The sequence below is a fragment of the Cyprinodon tularosa genome, unplaced genomic scaffold (genome assembly GCF_016077235.1).
Source record: "Cyprinodon tularosa strain WSP-4 unplaced genomic scaffold, ASM1607723v1 ctg1024, whole genome shotgun sequence".
Lineage (NCBI taxonomy): Eukaryota > Metazoa > Chordata > Actinopteri > Cyprinodontiformes > Cyprinodontidae > Cyprinodon > Cyprinodon tularosa.
In genome coordinates, this window is record NW_024037810.1 from 125,585 (window position 1) to 144,646 (window position 19,062).

The following is a 19,062-nucleotide window of genomic DNA, read 5'->3' on the forward strand; positions in this document are numbered from 1 at the left end:
ATAAGGATAATAATAAGATAAGGATAAGATAAAATTAGATAAGGATAATAATAAAATAAAATAAGGATAAGATAAAATAAGATAAGATAAGGATAATAATAAGATAAGGATAAGTTAAAATAAGATAAGGATAAAATAAAATGAGATAAGGATAATAATAAAATAAGATAAGATAAAATATGATAAGGATAATAATAAGATAAGATAAGGATAAGATAAAATAAAATAAGATAAGGATAATAATAAGATAAGATAAGGATAAGTTAAAATAAGATAAGGATAATAATAAGATAAGGATAAGATAAAATTAGATAAGGATAATAATAAAATAAAATAAGGATAAGATAAAATAAGATAAGGATAATAATAAGATAAGGATAAGTTAAAATAAGATAAGGATAAAATAAAATGAGATAAGGATAATAATAAAATAAGATAAGATAAAATATGATAAGGATAATAATAAGATAAGATAAGGATAAGTTAAAACAAGATAAGGATAAGATAAAATGAGATAAGGATAATAATAAAATAAGATAAGATAAAATATGATAAGGATAATAATAAGATAAGATAAGGATAAGTTAAAACAAGATAAGGATAAGATAAAATGAGATAAGGATAATAATAAAATAAGATAAGATAAAATATGATAAGTATAATAATAAGATAAGATAAGGATAAGATAAAATAAAATAAGATAAGGATAATAATAAGATAAAATACGGATAAGTTAAAATAAGATAAGGATAAGATAAAATAAGATAAGGATAATAATAAAATAAGATAAGGATAAGATAAAATAAGATAAGATAAGGATAATAATAAGATAAGATAAGGATAAGTTAAAATAAGATGAGGATAAGTTAAAATAAGATAAGGATAAGATAAAATAAGATAAGGATAATAATAATAAGATAAGGATAATAATAAGATAAGGATAAGTTAAAATAAGATAAGGATAAGATAAAATAAGATAAGGATAAGATAAAATGAGATAAGATAAAATATGATAAGGATAATAATAAGATAAGATAAGGATAAGTTAAAACAAGATAAGGATAAAATAAAATAAGATAAGGATAATAATAAGATAAGATAAGGATAAGATAAAATAAAATAAGATAAGGATAATAATAAGATAAAATAAGGATAAGTTAAAATAAGATAAGGATAAGATAAAATGAGATAAGATAAAATATGATAAGGATAATAATAAGATAAGATAAGGATAAGTTAAAACAAGATAAGGATAAAATAAAATAAGATAAGGATAATAATAAGATAAGATAAGGATAAGATAAAATAAAATAAGATAATGATAATAATAAGATAAAATAAGGATAAGTTAAAATAAGATAAGGATAAGATAAAATAAGATAAGGATAATAATAATAAGATAAGGATAATAATAAGATAAGGATAAGTTAAAATAAGATAAGGATAAGATAAAATAAGATAAGGATAATAATAAGATAAGATAAGGATAAGTTAAAATAAGATAAGGATAATAATAAAATAAGATAAGGATAAGATAAAATAAGATAAGGATAAGATAAAATAAGATAAGGATAATAATAAGATAAGATAAGGATAAGTTAAAATAAGATAAGGATAATAATAAAATAAGATAAGGATAATAATAAAATAAGATAAGGATATCAATAAAACAAGATAAGGATAGAACCTAATATTCTTATTTTAGTGTCTTTCACATTTAGATAAAAAGCTCAAAGCTTCTATTGATGGATGGTTCTGGAAACATTAGAGGCCACATTTCCACAAAAACAATTTAGCATCTTCCAAATGTCATTGAAGAGTGATTTCAGATGTTATTTTTACTCTTTGTCACCTTTGTATTTTTGTGTATCTCGTTCTACTGCATATCAAACTATTTCAAGTTAGAGCAAGGTGTCAAATACTAGACCTTGTTACATGAACGGCAATGACTGATTGTTTCCCTCCTCCCGACTTTCCCACATCAAATATCTGCTGCTAAGAGCTGCTAAAGCAAGTGCATGAGCCCCAATCCTCTCCCACAGCAAGTGGTACAAGAGCCAGTCGGTACATTCACATTACAGTGTTAACAGCTTGATGTGAACTGTGGCTCCTCAGAAGTCTGTCCTCAGAGGCCCAGCAAGAGCAGCACTGCATGAAGAATAGTGTATTTTTGATGTGCATGAGAGTAGTGGGTTTGCACTTGCTCCACCGCATCTTTTCTACTGGAAAGCTGTGTGAGCGGCACACCTCGCTAGCTCCTTTCTTCTGACTGAGTAAGTGAAGGAGCTGTGGGTGAGTGTTTAAGTAGCTCCCTACCATGCTTGTCGAGAAGCTTCTGCTGTTTCTGCAGTGGGGCCTTAAGAAAAGCATGTCGTTTTCTGTGCCAAAGAGCTGTTGTTTGTGCCCCAAGTTGTGAAGAGGTCTCCCCTTGAGATCACACATCAAATTCTTTAATTTAGCAACTTCACTTCACATGGTAATAAGTGTAAGATAGAGCCAACATTCATCATCATTACAGCAGAATAGTGGGGCAACATTTGATTGTGAATCTTTTTGCAATACTTAAACTTTAATACTAAACAAAGAGTTATTATTAGAGATAAGCTGTGCAAGATAAACCCTTTACTCACTGACTTGTAATGTTTTCTTTATTGCTTTTTCTTTGCTGTCCGGATCCCCTGTCTGTCCTTTATTTGAAGGCCTTTGCATGGTGGTCAGACCTGATGGTGGAGCATGCCGAGACCTTCCTGTGTCTTTACTCAGCCGATATGGACGGAGCGCTCGAAATTCAGCCACCTGACAGCTGGGACAGTTTCCCACTTTTCCAGCTGCTCAATGACTTTCTGAGAGTGGACTGTGAGTGATTCTGAAACCTATATGTCACCAGATGTTACAATAACCTACAAACACATGAGGTATTTTTAAACTAAGGATAAACTGTGAGATTAACTACATTTTGCTTTCCTTTTTTACATCTAGAGTGGGATAATTAGAAAGCATGTTGAGTCCATAAGTGAGCTACTTGATTCAGCAATTAGCTTGTATGTATGCAGAGGGAGCAACTGCAGATGCCACTTGAATCATATTTTGCCTTGCAAGCTTGCAGGGACAGATGGGTCAGAGTTTTAGTAAACTTTAGATTTTTTTTCATTAAGCCTGGAATTGGAAAGTTGATTTGTTGGCTTGGTCATTTCTAGAAAACAAGTCACTCCTTAACAAATGATCCAGGTGTCTAAACAGATTGACTCCTGTTTTATAGTCTGTGAATTAAACATTTGGATGAATAAACTAGTTTATTTGAAATGTTTAAAAGTTCAAAATGTTAAGTTTAGCCTTCATCTTGAGTTGGCCGAACTTTTTTTGTGTTTTTTGGAATTGTGAATTTTAGAAAATTTAATGTCCAATATATGAATCCTCTTTTTTTTTTTTTTTTTTTACTTAATATCAATGTCCTCCTTATCACACCTCAGTAAAAAAATATTTCATCTTTAGTTTAAAGCAACTCTTTTAGTTTAAAATGCAGACAGTAATAGTGTTAGCTCCAAACCAGTGCTTTGCGGCCTCACGTAGAAGACCACACCCTGCTCTATGTGACAGCTACAAACCGTAATTACGTTAAAGTTAAATATTTTATTTTTATAGGGATTGTACAGAAGGTATAATGTCATGTCATTGGCCATCATCTGTTAAGTAGTAATTTTTAATGTTGAAATTGAGCATTTAAAGAACACTGAACCTCCTATTAAACAAAACAACTCCGAATATTGGTTTTAACAACAAAAGTTTGTAGAACTTCCTGCCATCTTCCAGCAGTGACGTCACGGTGCGGTAAGCCTAGCGCCATTCTCCCCGCTTTCCAAGCTAAATCAATGGGAACTACTAGACACATCTGCAATCAACAACAATCATTGAAGATTTCCAGAGGACTTCACCATTGAAATTCACCAGAGCTATAGTGAAACTGACAATGCCCACGTGCATGGCAGCTGGATGCTGGAATACATCGGGTAAAAGTGAAACAAAGAGTTATTCCACCTTTCTGATTCCTGATCCTCCACGGACGGGTTGGTCGTTGGATCGCCAACTTGAAGAGGGAGGATTTGCCATCGAACTTCTGGCCAGAGAAAAAACCCGTAATATGTAGCCAACATTTGGAAGAAGAATGTTTTCAAGATGACTTGGATAATAGCGCGTTGTGACAAACACCAGATACAGCACTGGGACTTGATCAACAGCCGATACCGCACCGTGACAATGTCACTAACCAGTAGGTGGCAGTAGTGTTCTTTGACAAACATGGATGCCTCCAGTAAAGCACATTCACATGAAAATTAGTCTTCAATAAAAACACATAATTTATTGAACAGTATGTAATAATTTTATATTTAAAGTGCTTTCAGAAGTTTGAATTCTGAATATGACTTTTCCTATAATGCCTAAATTAACTTAAAATGTCAAAACCTGGTGGCAAAATATGTTCGCTTTTATTATCCCGGTCCTAAAATCTACCCCCATTTGCCACCCACAGTAGGCAACCGACCCTGAGGCAGCTGCTGCTATGTGTTCCCGGTGACAGCGCATCGCCGGTATCTGGTGGTCAAAGAAATAATATTTGAAGGCATGATCATAATCCGCCATGGAATACTGTCATGATGGGTTTGAAAGTTTGCCCACATGCAGAAACGACTCAGAGGCTGGGTAAAAGTTAAACAGCTTATTGTGAAGGTGTGGAACTCAGAGAGTGAAAAAGAGGACCTCACAGGGACAAAACAAAGGGGATTCTCAGCTTGGGGAATATCCGGCGGTCAGGTGAACCGGAACCGGAAACTCTAGAAGGAGATCAGAGTGGTGAGTTCATGGTCCATGGGATTTACAGGCCACTACTGGAATTTAGCCAGATAAGGACTCACAGTTGACGACTAGTGGTTTCTCCTTGGTTCCTGTTTGTGGGGTCTGCACAGAAAAAGTGATAGTTGGCTGGAGGGCGGACAGGCAGACTTGTTGTGGTCCAGAGGAGCAGCGGAGCGGACTGTCAACGAGCTTTCATGAAGTGGCCTGCATACTGAAGCGGTGAATATTTTCCAGAATCTCAGAGAGACGAATGGATTCCTTCCAAGGCTTGAAGGACCAGGCTTATCCAGTGGATCAGGAGATAATCCTGACAAAAACCACAAAGAAGACAAAGGGTTAGATCAGAGGAGCTCTGAGAGGCTAGAGTGGCGACGAGGTGGTGACAGTCTGCTGCTTATATACCCCTCTGGTAATGAAAAAACAAGCCGCAGGTGTGGGTGGAAAACCAGGAAGAGGCCCTCCAGGCCAACAGTAAAAAGGGCACCCTCTAGTGGATGGGCGGTGACACTAAAAAAACACAAAAACATCTCCCACAAACAGAAACCCTAACAAATACTGGGTCAGCTCTACACCCTCAGCAGGATCCTAGAGGGTGCATGGGAGTTTGCCCAGTCTACATGTGTTTTGCTGATGTGGAGATGGCATTTGACTAAGGGCTGTTAGGTCTGTGTATGACCGGTGTCAGTGCCTGATCCGCATCACCGACAGTAAGTCTGACTCATTCCTGGTGAGGGTTGGACTCCGCCAGAGTTGTCCTTTGTCTCAGATCTGTTCATAACTTTTATGGACAAAATTTCTAGATGCAGCCAAGGTGTTGAGGGGATCTGTTTTGGTGCCCTTAGGATCACATCTCTGTTTTGCAGAGTTTGAAGTGGCTGAGATGAAGATCATTGCCTCAAAATCCAGGGCCAGAGAGTGCCTTCTACAGGTTGGGGAGGATGTACTACCCCTAGTGGGGGACTGTGGAGGAGTTTAATTATCTTGGGGTCTTGCCAAAGAATGAGAGGAAGGTAGAGTGGGAGATCGAAAGGCAGATTGGTGCTGTACCGGTTTGTTGATTTGAACCGCAAGTTGAGCCAAAAGGCAAAGCTCGCAATTTAGATCTACGTCCCCATTCTCATCTATGGTCTTGAGCATTGGGTCATGACTGAAAAAACGAGATTCCAGATAGAGGTGGCCAAAATGAGTTTTTTCCATAGTATGTCTTGGCTCTCCTTTTGAGGGTAAGGATCTCAGTCATCTGAAAAGGACAGAGAGTAGAGCCACTGCTCCTACACATCGGAGGAGTCAGTTACAGTGTCTCAGGCCTCTGGTTAAGATGACTCCTGGAAGCCTGGCCGGTAAGGTGTTCCTGGCACATCCCACTGAAAGGAGACCCATGGGGAGACCCAGGCCACGCTAGAAGGACTATGTTTCTCGGCTGGCCTGGGAACGCCTTGGGTTTCCCTGGGGTTAACCGCCAAAGTGGCTGGGGAGAGGGACGTCTGGGCCTCCCTACTGAAGCTGCTACCCCCGCAACCTGATAAGCGGAAGAAGATGGATGGATGGATGGATGGATGGATGGATGGATGGATGGATGGATGATGGATGGATGGATGGATGGATGGATGGATGATGGATGGATGGATGGATGGATGGATGGATGATGGATGGATGGATGGATGGATGGATGATGGATGGATGATGGATGGATGGATGGATGGATGGATGGATGGATGATGGATGGATGGATGGATGGATGGACGGACGGACGGACAGATCATGATCTTGATGATCTGACTGCAGAGACTATGTTTTCAGGTGGACTTCTCACAAAAAAATATATTCAAGGTACTTTTTACCCACTGATCACAGTAAATATAGCAAAGCCGCTCTCTGGCATTGAACACAGCAGCATCAGGCGCATCTGGACACACTTTACTGGAGGCACTTCAGGAGCATTAAAGATGCTTTGGAAGTGCGTCTGACCTTAATGTGGACAACAAATAAAAATGAACCAGCAGACCCTTTTTCTGTTGAAATCGCATGCTGTGTAAACGTAGCATAAAACTTAAGAACTGACAAATCTCTCAATAATGTTACATATCAGAGTTATATTGGTTGATCTGAAATGACCTTGATTTTTGTCCTTTTAAATCACACACTTATTTTATTAGGTGTAACAGTTGAAAGAAGATTAGTTATTCTTGTTCTGAACAGAACCCCAAACACCAGATGACGGTTTCTTATGTTAAATCTGGTCTCTCCATCATAGTCTTGATTTAGTCCAAAAGTAGTTGTTGATAATTGGACTGTTTTGGTCAATCTGACTTTGTCCCAATTTAGACCAATAAAAGAAGTTACAAACCCGGTTTGTAATATCTTTTCAACAATCTGAAAGTTACAGCTTTTCACCTTAACGTAGATGTTTTTTGGACATAATTTATATTGTCTTTTCAATGTCTTTACAACCAAATTTTGCTTGTGGGGAGAGATTTTTAGTCCCTTGGGTCCTTTAATCGAGGCCTGAACCAGCAAAAGGAGACTTTTCTTCAGGACTCTGGAAATCTCCTTCCTGGGAAGGCTGAAGACCAAGTTAAACACCTAGATTGTTAAATCTGCATTAAAAGGTCTTGTGTTGATATTGATTTTAAAAACATTTATTTTCATTGTATTTTTGAAAGTGCTATTAATATACAGTAAGTATTAGGTACTTACTACAGACAAGCAAACTGTCTGAGCTTCATATGTCTGATTTGCTGAAGCATATGAAATTTCAGTGCATGGCTGCTAAGCAAATAAGGCAAAGGCTTTGTTGTTGTGTTTATTTATTATTTTTTTTTTATATTAACATTTTTATTGAGAGAGCACATTACAATACAACTACATACATATACTCGTTATATTCGTATTTTTACATGCTTTCTCTGTTTTCTAATTTTAACACGAGAAAAAAGAAAACCGAACACACACGCACACAAAAAAACAAAAAAACAACAACAAAAAAACAACTGGGAGTGGCGGGGCAGCCTGAATATCAACTAAAAAGCACAAATCAAGTTAGACCATAAATCTGAATAACAGCAAGGTTTATAAAGAAAACTCAGGTATAACAGGTTTGACATATTCTGTCCACTTGGACCATATCTTGTAGAAAGTGTCTCTCTTCACATTGATGGAAAAAGACAGTCTCTCCAGTGCATACATCTCTTTCACTACACTTATCCGGTCATCAATTGTTGGAGGTTCCCGTTTAAGCCATTTTCTTGTGAGGGCCTTTTTGCTCCCGGCCAGTAAAATGAACAGAAGTTTCTGATCATTGTGGTTCAGTTTGTCTACCGGGATGTTACATAAAAATATGCATTCAAAAGTTAAAGGAAATTTAGCTGAGAATACGTTCTGTAAATGTTCATGGGTTTTAGACCAATATTGCTGAATCACTTGGCAGTCCCAGAAACATGGAAATGATTGGCACCATCCCTTCCACACCTCCAGCAGGTATCACCCCTCCCCCGATATCGTTTCTGCTTTGGGGTTTTAAAAAATCTTATAATATTCTTCCAGCAGAATTCACGCCAAACCTTCGATCTTGTTATTGTCCATGGTATCTTACAGATCTGGTCCCAATCTTCTTCTGAAATCGACAGGCTGGCTTCTTTTTCCCATTTCACTTTAACATAATCAGTGCTGTCCTTTTTACACCGCAGGATGGCGTCGTATAACCTGGAGATAATTTTACCTGATTTTGATTTGGTTAGTAATATAAACGTTTTCACAAAACTAAGATTATGTAAATGTACTTTTAGATCTTTATTAAAATAATTTCTAACCTGTAAAAATCTAAAAAAGTCATCTGCACATAAATCATGTTTTCTTTTCAAGGTCTCAAAGCATTGGAACGCCCCCTTGTGGACAAAAGAATAGTAATTAGTTAGGCCCTTTGAAAATCCACTTCTTGAATCTGTCATCATGTTGATTTGGGATGAAATCCGAATCATAAGCGCACCATTTTAAAAGTTTAGAGGCATTTTCTGAGCCACAGATTCTAATTGCTTCGTTCCATGCAGATATCATTACTTGTGTTATAGGTTCGTCTGCCAAATTAATTTTGTTCTGTAATTTTGTGTCAGCTATTATGGCTCTAATCGGTATTGTTTTGACTGTTTCCCCTTCCACATTCTTCCATCCCGCTGTGTAATCCGGACAGCATAAACATATCAGAGGTTTCAACTGAGCTGCACAAAATTATTCTCGTAAACATGGAAGCCCATAGCCCCCTTTTTCCTTTTTTAGTTGTAAAGTTTTGTATTTAACTCTTGCTTTTTTCCCTTTCCAAATGTATTTAGACAGCATCTTATCCCATTCTTCAAATTGTTTTGACGGTACGGGAACTGGCAGGGATTGAAATAAATACAAAAATCGGGGAAGAATGTTTAATTTTACAGACTCAATCCTGGAGTGTAGGTCTAAGAAAGGCATGGCATTCCATCTTTGGATATCCGACTTTATGGCTATGTTCAAGGGGGCATAGTTAGCTTCAAACATTTTAGTAGGGTCATGATGGATCACCACCCCCAGATACCTAACGCTATCGGCCTCCCATTTCCATTTATAGCAATTTTTAATTTCAGCTGGTGGGTCATAATTTACCGTTAGTACCTGTGTTTTGTTCACATTAACCCTGTACCCCGAGTATATGCCGAAATCAAGTAAGATTTTCATTATTTTGGGGAGAACCTGCGTAGGATGAGATATAACGAGCAACAAGTCATCAGCAAATAATGCCAACTTTTGCTCCCCTCCTTTGGTCCTTATTCCAATTATATCCTGTCTCTGTCTGATCCACTGGCTCAGTGGTTCTATAAACAAGGCGAAGAGGAGTGGCGACAAACAGCAACCTTGTCGAGTCCCTCGCTCGAGTGTGAATGATTCAGTAAGGTCTCCATTAATTTTGATTCTGGCTGTTGGTTTACTATACAACCCCGATATAGTATTTATTATAGATTTATCAAATCCAAATCTCTCGAGAACCTGATCTAGAAAGGACCACCTCACAGAATCAAAAGCCTTTTCGGCGTCTAAACTTAACAGTAAAGTCTCTATTTTTTGTCTATGAACCTGGTTCATTATATGTAAAACTTTCCTAATGTTATCTTGAGTTTGTCGGTGTTTAATAAAGCCTGTTTGATCATTGTGTATTAATCCGGGTAGGATAGTTTCAAGTCTCTTAGAGATGATGGAAGTGAACAACTTATAATCAATATTTAATACACTGATTGGTCGATAGTTGCTACAATCTTGGCTATCTTTTCCTTCTTTCTTAATTATAGAGATTATTGCTTCTTTCCATGAGGGGGGTATGGTTTTTCCCTCCATCACCCAATTAAATGTTTTCTGCAAGGTTGGAGTCAAATGATCCTGCATTATTTTATACCATTCTGGGCCAAATCCATCTGCCCCTGCCATTTTCCCCTCTTTTAGTCTTTTAATTGCCGAGTGAATTTCTTCTCTGGTTATTTTGGATACCAACACTTTATTGTGTTCCTCCGTCACTGTTGGTAGTTCTAGTTTAGACAGGAAAGTGAAGACCTCTTGATTATTATCTACTTGGGTTTGGGAGTAAAGTTTTCTATAATAATTCTCAAAACATTGTTGAATTTTCTCCTCATCGGTTTCTATTTGACCATTTAAGGGATTTCTTATTCTGTGTATAGTCCTCTCTGCTTGCTGCTTTCTGAGTTTATATGAAAGAAGTTTTAGTGATTTCCCCCCTACATCACCGTACTTCTGCTTGTTAAAAATTATTTTTTTCTGTACTTCAATCATGTTTAGGTCATCTAATTCTTTTTTAAATTTTACCAAATCAGATTTAGTGCTGTCATTCATAGTCACGGAGTGTTGATGTTGAAGTTCTAACAGTTTATCTTCCAGGTATTTACGTTTTTGCATGATTTCTTTTTTAAGGTGGGAAGATATACTAATTATTTTCCCTCTAATCACTGCCTTCATTGCATCCCACAAGATTCCCGGAGACACCTCCTCATTATCATTTTGAACTAAATAATTCTCTATTTCTTTTTTTAAATTCTCTTTAATGTTTGGGGAGTTTAAAATATTTGTGTTCATCCTCCATAACGTAGACCTTTTTTCCTGTTCAGACAGATATCAGCATAAACTGGATTATGGTCAGAAATTGTACATGGGCCAATTTCACAGGTTTTAATTTTAAACAAATCATTTTTGAATGCAAGAATGTAGTCTAACCTAGAGTATACGTTATGCGGGTGTGAGAAGTGGGTGTATTCTCTATTAGTAGGATGATGTTCTCTCCATACATCAACTAGTCCTACCTCGTCCATAAGGTGACCCATCCTGCCCGTAATCCTTATGTAACGACCTTCTTTGTCTTTGAATTCTGATATGTGTTCATAGTTAAGAGTTCCAGATAACAAAATTGCCACTCCCCTTCGCCTCCCAGAACTGTGGGACGAATAAAATACATGTTTAAAACCCATCCTGTTCAACTTATCATGTTCACTATCAGGTAGATGTGTTTCCTGCAATAGAACAATTTGGGCTCTGTCTCTTTTAAATTTAGATAAGACTTTCCACCTTTTTACTGGGCTATGCAAACCATTAATGTTGTTTGACACCAATTTTATCAACCTGCTACTCATCTAACTTATATTTCTTAATTATATCAACAAGGTTATTAGGATCCCCGCTCACTCTTAAAAACAATGAACATAGAACATATAGAAAAGTCAACATTAAGAACAAACAGAACTCAAACTGAACTCTTGGCTTCCAAGGGGGGGGTCTCAGATGAGAACCCTGCTTCACCTCCAAAGGCAGCTTCCTCATCAACTAATGAAGGGGCCCTTAGTGGCTGTGGCCTCAGCGTAGGGAGCACCACGAGAAACCTGTCTTATTTACTTATTGTACATCATAAACCAAATGCGAGTTCTAGTTCTTAATAACAGAGTGGATAAACCTTAATTTTCCTTGCGTGTGGGAGATGTCCTCTTGAAGGCTCTGAGTTTTTCTTTGTAGCCGGCTGCGGGGTCCTGTCTCTTGTTTGCTGGCCCACTCCTCGGTCCGCCGCGTACTCTGCTCCAGGTCAGCTGCTCCAGTTGTTCCAGGACCGTTTCTGGTGACTTAACGACCCGCACAGCGTAGCCTCTACTGGACATGTCTTCGGTAGCTTCCACCACCGTGTTGTAGACCTTTGTTTCATCGCCATATTTCACCCTCAGCCGGGCAGGAAAGAGGGTCTGAAAAGGGATTTGTTGCTCCTTCAGGATCTTGCGCACGTCTGCGTATTCTCTTCATTTTTTCAGAATCAGAGGAGGGTAATCATGGTCCAAATTCACTTGGCTGCCGTTCCAAGTAAATCCTCTTTTCTGCCATGCCTTGCGAAGGATAAGTTCTTTGGTTTTAAAACTGAGGAACTTCACAATAATAGATCGCGGGGGAGCGTCGGTTGGGGGCGGAGGGCCTAGAGAGCGGTGAGCCCGTTCGATGTGTATGTCGAGCTCTTCTGGTGATAGCGCCAAGCCCTCACGGAGCAACCTCTCTACAAAGTCACCCATCGATGCCGTGTCCCGCTCTGCCGCCTCGGGCACACCATAAATGCGTATGTTCTCTCTTCGTGTACGGCTTTCTAAGTCCATTAGCTTATCTTCCAGCTTTAACTGTAGCTTCATTATTTCAGTGACAGCGTCCTCCGTGGTTAAAATCCTCTCCTCCGCTTTTTCAATCCGATCCTCAGCCTCATCCAGTCTGGCGTTTACCTTACGAATTTCATCTTTGATTTCCCCCAAATGTGCATTATTTTCTTGTCGGAAGCCTTTTAATTCCTGCAATACGGTCTCCCATTCAGCCATAGTGTCTCTGTTGGTTGCTTAGCTCAAGTCAGAGAATGCAGCGGTATTTCTTCAAGGCAGGCATTCGAAATGAATAGCGATTAGCATTAGCTGAAATGCTAGCGATATTTTCTCAACTTTAAACGCTCGCTTTTGTCACCACAAAGCATCGGTTTTGAAGTATTTCGCTCACCCCAGTTTTTTTTCACCTTTATAGATATGTTTTCCTCGTTTGAGTGGGGTTGGGTTTTCAATTTCTTAGGTTCTCTCGGGAGCCCGTTCACAGCGTGGCCATCACGGTGACGTTCAAACCGGAAGTCATGTTGTTGTTGTGTTTAAGTGCAGCTGTTTTTCTTTCTAGCTTTGTCTTTGTTAATACCGAAGTGATATGCTGCTGTTTTCATTTTGGTAGAGCATTATTCATATAAACACATAGGGTTTTAAAAGTCTTCCAAAGCATTTATGGATTAGAAACTTTATGACTACCATATTTTTTCTTAAAAACGACAGCAGTATGTTTGTTTTGTTCTTTGTCAGTACTCTATCCAGTGCCCTGCAATTTCTTTTTTATAAGCTACCATGTGTAACCACGTACATTGCTATGCACTGCAGTTGCTATTTTCACAGAGCTGAAAATGTGAAGAAAAATCAGAAGTCCAATTTGATGACACTAACAAGTGAGCATAACAAGCTATTTGCAGTCTTTTCGGTTCAGCCACATAAGTGGACGACGCTTTGCCTTCTCCTTGACTCCCAACTGACAAACTATAAAGGGGACACATTCCCCAGGGACAATTAGCACCCTCTAGATTGAGCCCACAATTGTGAACACTGAAGTGTATCCTTTACAGGACCACAGTCTGCTTCTCTGTGTTCCTGCAGGCAAGAGCATGCAGTTCATTAAAGAGATGGCTGACCTGTAGCAACCAGTCTTTACCCTCTTCAGCATCACCAGCACTACTCCACTCAAACACGTAACAGAAAACACACAACATAGGCAGTCAGTTAAAAAGCAAGAAATAAATACATTTTTCTTATGCATATCCTGGTGTTATTTGAGAGGAACTAAACAAAACAAATTATGTCCTGTCAACCTATCTCTGTACTAATGAGTGTCTGTTTGGGTGAGTTAATGGATACAATTTAAATTTGTGGTAAAAGTTAACATTAAGAGGCCAATCAGTTACAATAGGATTCCCAGTTTCCCAAATGTCTTAGTATCTCGTAGCTACCACCATTTGGCCCTTGACCAACTTCTTCTAGCTCTAGAAGGACTTGCATATAGACTTAGTGTTTCAACAGCTAGCTTTCCTTGCCTTGTGTTCTGCTATGCAACTCGCAATTTCTAAAGCCTCTTTCCCACCAAAATTACAGAGGTAATGCTTTTTTTTAAAGCATGGCTCGACTGCTAACAATTGGCATTTGGCTCCCTTTCCACTGGCAAAAAAAGCTGGGTCTAATCCAATGAGACAGAGGCCATGCACCTGAGTGGCCTCTGTCCCCCTACCACTGCATGTCTGCTGACATCATCACGCTGTGTTAGCATTGATGATGTCACCAGTGTGACAGATATCAGGAAAGTAAACAATAGAGAGCAACATGGAAGGAAGCCAGGGAGTAGCCAGTGTGCAATATTGTTTAGTTCGATTATTGAATTATCGAATGTAAACAGAGTCGTTTCAGTTTGTTAGATCAAAAGCAACCGGTGTAGCGTGTTAAGGTCCATATCTTGCGTTCGATGGAGTGATATAATTTAGCGGGTCAATCAAGCACTGGTGTTCCCACAGCATGCCAATCAGAGCCGAGGCGGTTTTAACACGGGTCTCTTGCCGAGTCATTTGACCCGGGTAGACATGCGTCAGTGAGCTGTTCCAACTAAAAGCCAATTGTTCCTCGGTTAAATCTTAATATGGACGCCCACCTGGTCAACACCAAAGTACCTTCTGAGTAACAGGGGTCGTGCTGCCTTTTATCACAGAGACCTGGCTTAATTCCTCTAATCAACCTGGAGGGGTTCTTTGCTAATGAGACTTCAGGACAAAACAGGGAAGAGTTATTTTTCTGTGCATCTTTGAATCGTTGTGCAGCAACTATTCTGGGAGGACGACAGTATCCCCCCAAAACTGAACTGCTTATTCTCTTTATGTCATATTTTGGTTTTCAGACTCTGAATAGGAGCAATCACGGAGGCAAGGATCAGTTAAGGGTTTTATTGAAGATTTGTGGTTGTACAGAGTGAAGTCCGGCAGGCAGGGTTGTTAGGATACTGCTGGAAGAGGTTTGGTGACAGGTGAGCAACAGTTCGGTGCTGGTTGAAGAGTGAGGGATGTGTGAGACTCACAGAGAGGGCGGCTTGGCGTCTGTCTTGGGATGATGGTGACCAGTGGTCCAGGCGAATGGTGCAGGTCCGGTGGGTGAGATCAGATGGTGGTGTCTGAGGGTGGACAGGGAGGTGAGCTCAGGCAGGAGGGCAATTATGGCTCTGAGGCCCGAAGCCTCACTGGTTCTTAGAGGCTGACTGAAAACACCTCTAATGGGAGTCCAAAGCGGAGAGGTCTCTGGAGTGGTTTCAAGGCTTGGAATCCTGGGTTCTAGAAGGAGCAGAGAGGACAGGGTTAGGTTCAGGCAAAGCTAAGGAGCTAGGCTTGGTTCAGGATCAGTTGTACCAACGCTGGAGCATTAACGAACTGACGCCCTCCTCCTGGTTCCAGCTCCTTAAAAAAGGTGGGAATCGGCTTGATGAGGAGCAGCTGCCCGTCAAGCCCTGCAGAGAGAAAAAAAAGGAAAAACCCGGCCTGCACCCAGGCCTGGGAGTATGACACTTTAAGGCATGGTTATCTTACAAGCAATTTTGGAAACATTTTCCTTTGTGCCTTTCTGCTCCACCAAGTGGCAGCGAAGTATGAGCAGCAGTTTGAATTGGGTCATTCACATGGGGCCCCAGTTTTAATTGGTGATTTCAATAGTTGTAAACTCTATTTCTCATCTCTCTCTGGTTATCAACAGTATTCAATTCCACTCAAGACAGCAGGTGTCTCACTTGTCTGATTACATTTAAGTATAGCTGTAAATTAATAAAATGGAAATAAAAATAAGTATTTATATGACACAAAATCCTTAAAGAATACTCTCAAAGTGCAACCACCATGGTAAATGTTTGTATTTATAACCGATTGAACAGGGAAATATATTTTTTTGAGTTCCGCCTAATTTCTTTCTAAATAAAACACTGCAAAACACCAAGAAATCCCCGCTTGATCTTTTTTAAAGCCTCAGACTGTATAGATGTACATCTCAACTATAACTGCAGCAAATTTGGACTGAGTCAATAGAAGCATGATTGTTCCATGAAGATTTTAGTGGACAGTGTGACCTGTGGTTTTGGCAAAAACTGTGCATAACAAGGAAGCTGGTCAAATGATGTGCTGATTTTAAAGGCATGGTGAACATTTTACTACAAATAAAAAGATTAGATAAATAAGCATAAATAAATCAATAAAGAGATTAATTATAAAAGAAAATCAGATAAGTAGCTTTTAATAAAATGATTAAATATATGAATAATAAATAAAAAGTTAGCATTAAAAAACCTGAGCAATGAAAATTCATATTAAATTGATTTAAATAAAAAAATTAAACCTTGTAAAAACTGTGCCATAACCAAACTCCATTTTTATTCCAGTCACTTCCGCTTTATCCAGGGCAGGGGTTCGGAGGCAGCAACCTTATTTGCTTTCCTTTTAAATCCTTAAAACCCTCCCTTTTTATATTAGTGTTTATTCACACAGCAACGGTATCAGTATAATTATAGCAGAACCATTATCTGCAAAAAAATAAAGAAACATTAGCTACATGTATTATCATAGGGACATCTTTACCACATAAGGTAATCTGTTCTGTTGCCCCAAAGAAGCACATTAATGTAGTAAACAGCCATAGTAGTAGACAGGCACCAAAGTCAAGCTGCCATTCGAGGAGTTAATGAGGTCTAAAGTAGTCGTAGTTTTGCCATTGCAAACCCTGCAAGCATACTCCTGGACACAACACATCAAAGTGGACAGCAGCCGCTCAAGTGGCTAATTTGGAGTGTGGCAATCAGGGCAAACAACAAACATCGCACCTACTGTGTATCATCGACCTTGACTCAAATGCCAACACACAAACACAAACGCACAAACACATGCTCAGAGGGAGAGAGAAAAACAAAGAGAGAGGAGAGGAAAAAGCAGACACGCTGCATGGAGCCGTGAGGCATCACATTAGCACACACTTGCCTCCATTTTATCTCCTGTGGTCTTTGTCAGTGTTGCCTTTTTATCAGTTGGGAGTCGGCAGAGACTGGAGGAAATGTTTTTGATGTGTTGAATTTAGAAACACCATAAAACTCTGACCTTTTGTGTGGCAAGCCTGGGAAAAAGAAATATTATATACAGTGGCTGCTGATGGAGTTTTCTCCAGGGGGGGGCTACAACTTCAAAATAGACTTTATATACAAAATAAAATATACACTCACCGGCCATTTTATTAGGTACACCTGTCCAACTGCTCGTTAACACTTAATTTCTAAGCAGCCAATCACATGGCGGCAACTCAGTGCATTTAGGCATGTAGACATGGTCAAGACAATCTCCTGCAGTTCAAAGCGAGCATCAGTATGGGGAAGAAAGGTGATTTGAGTGACTTTGAACGTGGCATGATTGTTGGTGCCAGAAGGGCTGGTCTGAGTATTTCAGAAACTGCTGATCTACTGGGATTTTCACGCACAACCATCTCTAGGGTTTACAGAGAATGGTCCGAAAAAGAAAAAACATCCAGTGAGCGGCAGTTCTGTGGGCGGAAATGCCTTGTTGATGCCAGAGGTCAGAGGAGAATGGCCAGACTGGTTGGAGCTGATAGAAGGGCAACAGTGACTCAAATAACCACCCGTTACAACCAAGGTGGGCAGAAGAGCATCTCTGAACGCACAGTACGTGGAACTTTGAGGCAGATGGGCTACAGCAGCAGAAGACCACACCGGGTGCCACTCCTTTCAGCTAAGAACAGGAAACTGAGGCTACAATTTGCACAAGCTCATGGAAATTGGACAATAGAAGATTGGAAAAACGTTGCCTGGTCTGATGAGTCTCGATTTCTGCTGCGACATTCGGATGGTAGGGTCAGAATTTGGCGTCTACAACATGAAAGCATGGATCCATCCTGCCTTGTATCAACGGTTCAGGCTGGTGGTGGTGGTGTCATGGTGTGGGGAACATTTTCTTGGCACTCTTTGGGCCCCTTGGTACCAATTGAGCATCGTTGCAACGCCACAGCCTACCTGAGTATTGTTGCTGACCATGTCCATCCCTTTATGACCACAATGTACCCAACTTCTGATGGCTACTTTCAGCAGGATAATGCGCCATGTCATAAAGCTGGAATCATCTCAGACTGGTTTCTTGAACATGACAATGAGTTCACTGTACTCAAATGGCCTCCACAGTCACCAGATCTCAATCCAATAGAGCATTTTTGGGATGTGGTGGAACGGGAGATTCGCATCATGGATGTCCAGCCAACTGTGTGATGCCATCATGTCAATATGGACCAAACTCCCTGAGGAATGCTTCCAGCACCTTGTTGAATCTATGCCACCAAGAATTGAGGCAGTTCTGAAGGCAAAAGGAGGTCCAACCCGTTACTAGCATGGGGTACCTAATAAAGTGGCCGGTGAGTGTATAAGATGTCTTAAAGGTGTTTTAAATCAGTCATAGTCCTAATAGTCTTAATTGATTCTGGGTCAGATACTGACGTTTGAAAAAGGAGGCAGGGAAAGCAGAATAAAGTGTTAGCCTTACTGCATGCAGTTAGCCAAGCCTTGCTGCTAAATAATTCTATGAACTTGTCAATCAGCCGCATTCTGAGCACTGTAGCAGGAGGTGGTGTGCAAATAGAGTTGCTTTAACTCTGGGCACAGGAGAGCTGTTCCCCAGGATGGTTTTATCTATTGCATTGAAGAGGTGCTACTGCGCATGAACAACTTTAAACCAGAGTATATGGACAAAGATTTTTGCGCCCCAGGGTGGAAATACATGACCAATCCAACAACGAACAAAACAGCTTTGTTCATCATTAAAGATTAAATATTTATCTTGCAAATCTAAAAAATATACTAAAATATTTTGATTTTATAATTTAATATTTATTTATGTCTTAATCAAGATCATCGTGTGGGCCAGCCCCCATATGTTATATATGTAAAAAAAAAAGATGGAATAAAGACAAAATGAATGTTTTGTCCTGCATACAGTAATAATAGGTTCTATAAATAAGCACTAATGACCAAAAACTAGGAATTTTTCTTTTGTCTAACTGATCTTAATCATGCGAT

The 19,062-nt window shown here is 39.3% G+C and overlaps 1 protein-coding gene across 1 annotated transcript in view; it reads left to right on the forward strand.

Moving 5' to 3' along the window:
- LOC119780235 (calcium-dependent secretion activator 1) overlaps positions 1–19,062 on the forward strand; it is a gene marked incomplete at its 3' end in the record, with an annotated part of 164,303 nt that overhangs the window by 117,820 nt on the left and 27,421 nt on the right. The window contains exon 19 of the mRNA XM_038280190.1: positions 2,700–2,856. Within this exon, the coding sequence (XP_038136118.1) occupies positions 2,700–2,856 (157 nt within the window). The remainder of the gene's footprint in view (positions 1–2,699; positions 2,857–19,062) is intronic.